The sequence below is a fragment of the Mus pahari genome, chromosome 14 (genome assembly GCF_900095145.1).
Source record: "Mus pahari chromosome 14, PAHARI_EIJ_v1.1, whole genome shotgun sequence".
In the NCBI taxonomy this organism is placed as follows: Eukaryota; Metazoa; Chordata; class Mammalia; order Rodentia; family Muridae; genus Mus; species Mus pahari.
This window is the reverse complement of record NC_034603.1, coordinates 66770115-66780394: the sequence shown is the minus strand read 5'-3', so window position 1 is coordinate 66780394 and position 10280 is coordinate 66770115. Positions and strand designations below refer to the sequence as shown.

At 45.3% G+C, this 10280-nt stretch overlaps 1 protein-coding gene across 1 annotated transcript in view; it reads left to right on the top strand.

The window, feature by feature from the left end:
• Nucleotides 1-6629: 6629 nt before the first annotated feature.
• Krt24 (keratin 24) overlaps nt 6630-10280 on the top strand; it is a 5535-nt gene continuing 1884 nt past the window's right edge. The window contains exons 1-5 of the mRNA XM_021212410.2: nt 6630-7296; nt 8328-8410; nt 9102-9258; nt 9425-9586; nt 9676-9801. Of these exons, the coding sequence (XP_021068069.1) occupies nt 6679-7296; nt 8328-8410; nt 9102-9258; nt 9425-9586; nt 9676-9801 (1146 nt within the window). The 5' untranslated portion in view covers nt 6630-6678. The remainder of the gene's footprint in view (nt 7297-8327; nt 8411-9101; nt 9259-9424; nt 9587-9675; nt 9802-10280) is intronic.

The following is a 10280-nucleotide window of genomic DNA, read 5'->3' as shown; positions in this document are numbered from 1 at the left end:
TTTCTCTGTGATAACTCCAGCTATGTCAAGTTGACACAAAACTAGCCAGTACACTTGCGTCCTCTGAAAGAGCATCCTGTACTCTTAACCCTGAGGCAGCATCTCTCCATCGCCAAGATGCGCTGTAGCAGTAAGAGCACACATGAAGGCAAGGTGAAGGGATGGGGGAAATATACCAGGCAAGTGAAAACCAAAAGATAGAATAAGCACATATAGATAAAACCAACTTCAAGTCAAAAGACTGTAAAAGATAAAAGGGGGTTGAGGAGAAAGCAAGAGAAGTGGGGGAGGAGAGGATCACTATATAAAGATAAACCCACTCAGCAAAAAGATACAGAAATTATAAATCTACATGCACCCAACACCAGAGAGCAATATATAAAGTAAATGTGGAGAGATAAGAGAAGAGAGATCAATTATAATGTGAAGGTGTGCAGCACTTTGCTTTGAGGGATCCTTCAAACAGAAAATCAATAACAAGACATTATAACAGACACATAACAGCTTCTATCAGATTAAGGGACGACACGTCTTCTCAACTGCACAGGGGATAGCTCCAGGAGAGCTCGGTCACCAGGTCAACATATTCAGGAAGACTGAAACCGCATCAAGAACTTTTCCAATCTCTGTGGAATAAAACTATAAATCAACAACAGGGGGATCATTGGGAAATTTACAAATGTGTGAAAATTAAATCACATGTTCTAAACAACCAGTGAATGGGCAACAAATTTAAAAAGGGAAATTGAACATTTCTTAGGACAAACAAAAAAATGGAAACAACAATACTTTAGAATCTTAGAAATCTGGTAAAAGTAAGAGAAAAGTCTACAAAAACAAGTACCTACATAAGAAGAAATATAGTTGGGCATGTCAAATCTAAGGCCAGCCTGGGCTATGTAAGAAGCCCTAAGCCAACCTGAACTACCCTATGAGATTTGACTCAGAATATCCATTGAAATTGCTTAGTAGGTAAGGCACTTGTCACCTTGACTGACAACCTGAGTTCTATGCCTAAAACTTCTACAAGTTGTCATCTCGCCTCACACACACATACACACACACACACACACACACACACACACACACACACACACACACANACACACACACACACACACACACACACACACACACACACACACACACACATGCATACACACAAACACACTGTGGCAAATGGATGTGCACACATACATGCACCTACCTATGCATGCACTCAGTAATTGTTTAATTTTAAAAAAAGGAAAAAAATCAAATAAGGAACCTAAAATCAATCACAGCTTAAGATAAGAGCTAAGAAGAAAGCAAAAAATGAAGATCAAAGACGAAACAGAAACTAGGAAACCACAGAAGCGATCAGCAAGCACTGGGATGTGGCTCGGGTAGCATGGTGCTTGTCAAACATGCACAAAGCCACAGCTTAGAGCTCAGAGCTGCATCAAACTGGGACTGGGCCTGCCTATCGTCCCAGCACTTGGGAGGTATAAGCAGGAGAGTCATAAGTTCGGGACAGCCTGGGCTACATTAGAAGGTAAGGGGCAGCCTGGGCTACATGAGACCCTATCTCAAGTCATTCAGCAATACAACCATATGTACAAGAATTGTCATTTATAGAATTCTTTACTGGTCAAAATGTCATATAATTATGGGCAGAGCATGGGGCTGACACCCCTGGCATTTGTGGGTCTGGTCATTTCTTTTAAGATCCTGGTTACTAGACATCCCCTGGCTAACTGCCAGACACCCAGAATGTCACATCCAGATGTTCTAGTCCACTGAAAACTCACTATGTTCTTGAGGCTTCTTCTACTTACAGTGGAAGGAAATGCCAAGAACTCATTTGTTATCTTTGACAAAGACAGTGGAGTGTCACATCTGAGGATGTCTGGAAACACTGGGGAGTAAGGTTTACTAACAAATCCCGAAGCCTCAGTACAGAACAGAATTGTATTGAAACACATGAAGGCAAGCCTTTAATTTAATCCAATAAACACACCAGACAGTTTGCAGATCACAGAATCCAGATTAACCTCCTGCATAGATTCGTTCATTAGAAGAGAAGCAAGACAGATGCACTGGAGAGTGTGAAGGTGCTTTTAAGGGAGACTAAGGAAGAGAAGGAAACTCCGCAGACCGTCTGTGCGTTAATTTCCACCCGGTCTCATTACCCGAAGCATGGGAGGTAGCGATGGCTGTTTTAGCCATTAAATGCCTGTCCCGTTGGTCCATTCTGAGAAGACCCGGAAAAGTATCTCCTGAGAACTTAATCTGACAGATTGGGGATATGGTTCCGTGGATAAAGAGCTTGCTACACAAACATGAGGAGCTGAGTTCAGATCCCCCTAAACCCACATAAAAGCCAGCTTACCTGTGCACACTTGTAACCCCGCTCTGGGGGACAGAGGCAGGAGGAACCCAAGGGCTCACGGGCAGCCAGGGTAGCTGAAGCGGTGAGCTCCAGGATCAATGAGAGACTCTACTCATAATAATAATAGTAATAATAATAATAATGTAAATAAATGAAAGACAAGACCTTCTGACCATGACACACTTCTGCACAGAGAATTGTGTGAGCATACACACACACACACACACACACACACACACACACACAAACCAACTTCTGTCTTAGATAGGGTTTTACTGCTGTGAACAGACACCATGACCAAGGCAAGTCTTATAAAAAACAACATTTAATTGGGGCTGGCTTACAGGTTCAGAGGTTCAGTCCATTATCATCAAGGTGGGAGCATGGCAGTATCCAGGCAGGCATGGTACAGGCAGAGCTGAGAGTTCTACGTCTTCATCCAAAGGCTGTTAGTGGAAGACTGACTTCCCAGGGGACTAGGGTGAGGGTCTTAAGCCCACACCCACAGTGACACACTTATTCCAACCAGGTCACACCTATTCCAACAAGGCCAGACCTCCAAATGGTGCCACTTCCTGGTCCAAGGATATACAAACCATGACATTCCACTCCCTGGCCCCCATAGACTTGTTCAAACACATGAGTCTGGGGGGGGGGCATACTTAAATGTATAATGCAAAATGCATTTAGTCTAACTTTCAAAGTCCTCATAGTCTATAGTCCATTATCATCAATGTTAAAAGTCCAAAGTTCAAGGTCTCTTCTGAGATCCATCCAATCACTTAACTGTAATCACCAAAGAAACACAGGAAACCAGCTGGGCAAACTCCAAACTCTGCATCTCCATGGCTGATGTCAAAGCAGTCTTCAGATCTCCACTCCTTTTTCATCTTTGTTGACTGCAACAAACTGCTTTCTCCTGGGCTGACTCCACTCCCTGTTAGCAGCTTTCCTCAGCATGTATCCCATGGCTCTGGCATCTTTAACATCGTTGAGTCTCCAAGGCAATTTCAATCTTACAGCTTCTTGTTTCAGTGTCTGGGATTCCACTTGATCTTTTCAGCTCCTCCTAAGGGCTAGCATCACTTCTCCAGCTCTGCCCTCTGTAGCACTCTAAGCTCAGGTTGATCCACTCCACTGCTGCTGCTGTTCTTGGTGATCATCCCATGGTACTGACATCTCCAATACACTGGGGTGTTCTACTCTAACTAGGCTTCACCAATAGCCTCTCATAGGCTCTCTTCATGGTGCCAAGTCAATTTAAAGGATAAATAAGAAAAATTTAGAAAGGTTGATCAGAGGCAGAACACTGCGCAACATGTGTAAGTCCCGGGGTGCCTGGGTTAGAATCTTAGCATTGGAAAGAAGAAAGCAAATAAGGGAGGGAGGGAGGGAGGGAGGGAGAGAGGGAGGGGGAGGGGGGAGGGAGGGAAGAAGAGAGGGGAAAAGGGAAACAAGCAGTATAAAACATAAAGAAAACTAACATCAAGTAAAATGAACACTTCCACCACCCCGTACTTCCTCAGTTAAGACCCAAATGTTCTGATATCCCAAGAAACAACATAACTGAAGGCATTAAAACCCTCCAGCCCAGAGGACAGCTACAGAAAAAGCCACAAAGTCCAAGTGAAAATCAGTTTTTTGAATGCTGTCCTCCTGGCCTTTCACAGGAAGCCCTCTGCCCAGGCTCTTTGCCTCCTAAGTTCCATTAGGTCCCTTTCATTTCCTTTTCATTTCCCTTTCATTCCCGTTAAAGCTTCCTCCACCCAATTCATCTGAGTGGAAAGACTCCTAATCTACAGAGGGAGAAAAACTGCCTCACTTGCCAGAGCCCGCATTGATCCCCAGAATCCATATTTGAAGCTGAGCATGGGGAGGTAGAGACAAGGGGAGATCCCCGAGGCTTGCTAGCCAGATGGTATAACATGTATGCACACGTGCGTGTGCATGTGCGCACATACACACATGTACACACACATGCATACACACATGCATACACACATGTACACACATACATACATATACACACGTACACACACATGCACATACACACACGTACATACACATACACATACACACACATACACATGTACACNCACATGCACACATATACACACATGCACATACACACACATATATACACACTATACACACACATACACATACACACACATATACACACACTATATACACACATACACATACATACACACACACACAGAGTAAAAGTAATTATCACCTAGTTAATAATAAATACACAATAAAATCAGCTTAAGGAAAAAGGTTGGATACAGATTAAAGCACGCACATGATTTAAAAGACCGCCAAGGCAAGGGAGAAAGTTTCAAATATGAAAACCCAGTTACTTGAGTATAAAGCTAAGTACACCTGTGGAAAATGTCACCTTTTTAAAACTGTGATAAAATAAACATATAAAGCTTCCCGTAGTAGTCACTTGATGGGTACAGTTCAGCAGGGTCAAGCGCACTCACATTGTCTGAACGACTGATCTCCTGAAGCTTTGTCACACTGAGAGGTTCAATCTCTACCAACAACACAGCAGCGGTCCCACCCCCAAGCCTGCCCGGCCCCTGCTGCAACCTCCTACTCTATATGGCTATGAATTTGACTCCTCTGGGCACTTAATACAAGCAGGGTCAAACATGCTTTCACATTTTTTTTAGTTTAAAAATAAAACCATTCGTTTAGTGTGTGTGTGTGTGTGTGTGTGTGTGTGTCTGTGTGTCTGTGTGTCTGTGTGTGTCTGTGTGTGTCTGAGTGTGTCTGTGTGTTGGCTGTGGCAAAATGTGACGATCAGGTGACAGCTTGCAGGACTCAATCCTCTCCTTCCACGTGGGTCCAAGTATCAAATTAGGGTGGTCAGACTTGACAGCAAGCACCCATACCTACGCAGCAGCCCTGTTGCTAGTCTTCTTAAACAGCACTTTCAAACCAGAGGACCTAGTAGCCAACACAAAAGGAGCTGTCTATACCACAAATGAGAACACTACAAGGCAGACAACGAACAGGGAAAGTTCCGGAACTGAAGATCCTAAGATAAGATAATCCTAACCATAGCGTAAGTTATCAGAATTAAAGGTCCTCGCTTCTAAATATCCGTTAGACAAAAACAGGAGAACCTAAGCAGGTAGACTGGACAGACTCAAGCAAACTCCATTTCTCTGTGTGCAAAATGAACAAACTCCTGTAAAATGGCTTCTTTGTATATTAACGGTCGTTTCAAGTTTCTCTTTGCCAGTTGCCTCCAAAACAGGCAGGAGCAGCAAGCATCGGTTCCTCTCCGTTTCTTAAGACTTGACTCCGAAGAATGAAGCTACCGTGGCTGTAAGAGAAGAACACGGGGCTGGAACTGTAACTTAGCTGGTGGTGTGCTTGCCTAGAGAGCACAAAGCCCCCGGTTCAGTCCCCAGGCCACTACAACCCTGACTGTGGTGGTGCGGTGCGGGCCTGTAATTATAGCCCTCGGGAATTAGAGGCAAGAGGATGAGAAATGCAAAGGTTTCCTGCCAGCCTAGACTACCCAAGACCTTATCTCGAAGTGGGGGGGGGGGGGGGAGAGCAAGGAGGAGCTGAGTTCAATCAGGAAGAAAAGCATTTGCAGCCTCTCCCTCGTTCCAAGCTGGAACAATCTGAAACCTTGTCCGATCGTTCTCAGTCAGTGTCTGCCTGACCTGAACGAGCGTGTCCCCTGAGACCCAACAGTCCTCAATTCTAAGTATGAGGTTCACACCTCAGTTCATCCTAAATTTCAAAGGAAGCAATAACCAAATCAAAGAGAGAGCTTCATTCAGTGCAAAATCCCCGGCTGATGCTAACCCTGCTTTTACTGTTGATAACAACACAGACCAAAAGATACCCGGTGGGAAGTGGTCCCTCTCATCACACTGAGGGTTTTAATTACACTTGATAATCTGAGGATATGCTGTGCCATCGGGAAACCATGGAGCAAATGGAATGGAATTATACTTTCTGAATACTAGGAATTGCCAGTCATCAAAACCTCTCAAGGTCAACAACAGTAATTCTGAAAGAAAAAAAAAAAATTGGCTCCACCTTATTTTTTTTTCTATGTCTGACCTAGCCTCATAAAAAAAGAGCCAGTAGAGTAGGTTCGTGGAAAATAAATTATCCAATTAGGGATTAACAAAACTGTAACAGGGATTAGGAAATGCCCAGAGAAAAGGAACACCCTACCGGTGTGTATATAAGGGCCAAAAAGGCAGACTGGAACAGGCCGCTCACTCCACCTTTCCTACCACTGCAGAAGCTCAGTATTCGCAGGCATCATGTTCTGCTCAGCTCAGAAAGGGTCCTGTTCCTCCCGAGTCTCCTCCTCCTCCTCTGGGGCTGTGGGCAGCAGGGGGTGCACTGGGGGAAGCTCCTTTGGCAGTGGGAGCAGCTGTGGGCTGGGAGGAGGCTCTGCCTGGGGCTTTCAGGGGAGCAGCAGCAGCTGGGGCCTGAGTGGGGGATCTAAGGGTAGCGTGGGAGGGGGCTTCGGTAGCTGCTCAGTAAGGGGTGGATTCGGAGCAGCCTCTAGCTACGGTGGAGGGTCTGGCTTTGGTGGGGGCTCTGGCTTTGGTGGGGGCTCTGGCTTTGGTGGGGGCTCTGGCTTTGGTGGGGGATCTAGTGGAGGCTTCTCTAACTATGGAGGTAGTGTGGGGGGTGGTCTTGGTGGCATCAGTGGCTATGATGGGGGCCTTCTCTCTGGAAGTGAAAAGCAAACCATGCAAGACCTCAATGACCGGCTGGCCAACTACCTAGACAAGGTCCGAGCCCTGGAGGAAGCCAACACTGATCTGGAGACTAAAATCAAGGACTGGTATGGCAAGCATGGGTCTGTAAAAGATGGGTGTGGAAGAGACTACAGCCAATACTACTCAGTCATCGAAGATCTGAAGAACCAGGTGGGCCTCCGTAGCTCTGCTCCTATGACCTGTATGGCTTTATTCGGATCATACACCCCGAGGGGATTGTTCTTACATTTATTTATTTATTTATTTATTTATTTATTTATTTACTTATTTATTTATTTACTTGTGTGTGAGTGTGTGTCTGCATGTGTGTATAGAGAAGGGACAGGCACAGCATGGCACAAGAGTGGAAGTCAGAGGACATCTTATATGGGAGCTGGTTCTCTCCTTCTACCGAGTTAGTCCCTGGAATCAAAGTCAGGGCATTAGACATACCAAGTGTCTATACTATACGTGCTAAGGCATCTCCAGGGCTCTGCAATGAAATTTGAAGTTAATGAATTATTCATGTGTGCGAAATGGGTCCTGCTGTATCTGGATTATGACAGTCCCTCATACGATGTACAATAATAGTGTTCTGTCTGAATCTCAATGTGAGTACAGCATTTGTACAATGCCAGATGGCCAACTGGCAGGCATACATAAGAGCCATGGTACCAAGGGGATAATTAGGGCGACCTAATTATTCATGACTCATTCTGACAGGTTAGAACATTTTTTGTGTCTTTCTGGATTCATTAGGACATTTTTTTTTTCTTCCTAGAGACTCTGGTGACATGTTGCCTAATGTCATCGAACCAAAAAAAAATTTTTTTTTCAGCCACAGGTGTATAGAGATGTATATTTTTAAGTGAAATTCTGTGTTCACATTGAAACCTTGACTAGGTGAGGAAATGGCCCATCTTCTGATCAGCAGATAGGAGCAGAGGACAGTATTGTATAAAAAGTGTTTATACAATATACACTTTTTATACAGTATTGTCCTGTGTCTACCCCAACAATTATGGAAGCTGCTTCCTGATGCAGAGAGCTGTTTTGCTAAGTGTCCAAGGGTCGCTGCTAAGGGAGTCTGCTGGGGTTGATCCACCTTTAAGAGTTTAATGTCCTAGATGTGTACCCTCAGCAGGTGGGTGTCAGAAGCCAAAGAGAGAGCACCTTGGGCTTCAGTCTTCCTTCTTTCCTAGATCATTTCAGCCACTTGTGAGAACGCCAGAATGACTCTGCAGATTGACAATGCTAGGCTGGCTGCTGATGACTTCAGAATGAAGTAAGGCCCAGGAAGTACCTGAAAGCAAGAATCACAGGGAATAAGACACGGTTCAATTGCTGAGGGGGGAACCCCTCTGGGGGATGGCGACCTAAATGAAGCAGGAGTGAGCTTGGTAGGCGGTCTTCTAGTTTACTGCTTTGGTTTGGAGTGTTTCCAGCACTTTCGTTTGGATACTGTGTAGCCTAAACAGGAGTCAAACTCACTATGTAACTGAGGCTGGCTTTGAACTCTTCATCTTTGTGCCTCTAGCTGCAGAGTGCTATGTCACAAGAGTGCACTTGGATGTCTGGCTCCCAGGAGTAAACATTAGAGACTGTTCTTGGGAGAGAAGGGAAGGGAAAAAGAAAGCAAGAAAGGGTGAGAGGGAGGAAGGATGGGGTGGGGGTTGATAAGTATTATTAAAATATCGTACATGACTAGAGCTAATATTAGAAATTATTTTTCTTCATGAGATTTAAAAAAAAATTAGAGAAACACCAGCCATTTTTATTTATCAAAATAGTTAGAGGTGGACAGGGGATGCAGCTCCAACAATAAGAGCACTTGCTAACAAAGGCCAAGGGCCCTGGGTTCGACACAGAAAGAAAAAATGAGGAACATTGCTCCAAGGTGAAAACTTGTCCCGGGGTTGTGGAAGAGAGGTGCTCTGAGACCTGTCCCTCACCTGCCTTCCTGCGACCCACTCTAGGTATGAGCATGAACTTTGCCTTCGAGAGTGCCTGGAAGCTGACATCAATGGCCTGCGCAAAGTGCTGGATGAAATGACCATGACTCGCTGTGACTTGGAGATGCAGATCGAGGGTCTGACTGAGGAGCTGGTCTTCCTGAGGAAGAACCACGAGGAGGTAGGAACGGCTCCACATCCACTGTAGGCATTTTCCACCACATCCAATGATTACGAGTTCTCCTCCTGGTGTCACAGTTTTAAGTGTTTATAGCGACTCGAGCATTTGAAGGTTGTGCCTTTCCTGTTCCTATCACTACCATACCTTTTTTGTTCCTTTATGCTAGGAAATGAAGTGCATGCAAGGAAGCTCTGGAGGGGATGTGACAGTAGAAATGAATGCTGCCCCAGGAGTCGACCTGACCAAACTACTGAATGACATGAGGGCTCAGTATGAGGCGATGGCCGAGCAGAACCGCCAGGAAGCCGAGAAACAGTTCAATGAGCGGGTAGGGTGCTGCACCTAACCCTGCAGTCAAGCTTAAGCCACCACCTCTGCTCCTGCAGCCTATGACAACTGTGCTCTATTTCCATTTAGAGCGCATCCCTGCAAGCCCAAATCTCTACAGATGCAGGGGCAGCCAATTGTGCCAGGAGTGAAGTAATGGAATTGAAGCGCACAGTGCAGACCCTGGAAATCGAGCTCCAGTCTCAGCTGGCCCTGGTGTGTACGAAGTTTGTTACTTTGTTTTCAGTCCAGCAGAATTAAGCAAATGAGTTGCCCTTCGTCTCCAAGCCGCTCACCAAAGGACACAAAGGCAGAGAAAGGAAAATGATTTTGCTCACTGGGCCTGGGACATGGCTCCTTGGGAACACTTACTAGGCAGGCATGAGGACCAGAGTTCAGATCCCCAACTCTGGGAAAGCTTGGGGGAGGGGATGCATGGAAACAAGATGGAGCTAGGATTAATCTAGCCAAGTCTATGAGCTCCAGTTGCGATGAGAGACCCTGTCTTGGTCTTGAACTTCTGGCCTCCACATACATAAGTGCACATGTTCTCTCTCTCTCTCTCTCTCTCTCTCTCTCTCTCTCTCTCTCTCTCTCTCTCTGATTTCATTTGAGTCAAGCCAGTAAAAGTAAAAGAAGCCAAAGCAAGACAACATAGGTTATGCTCATTGTAGATGAAAGCATACACCTCCACA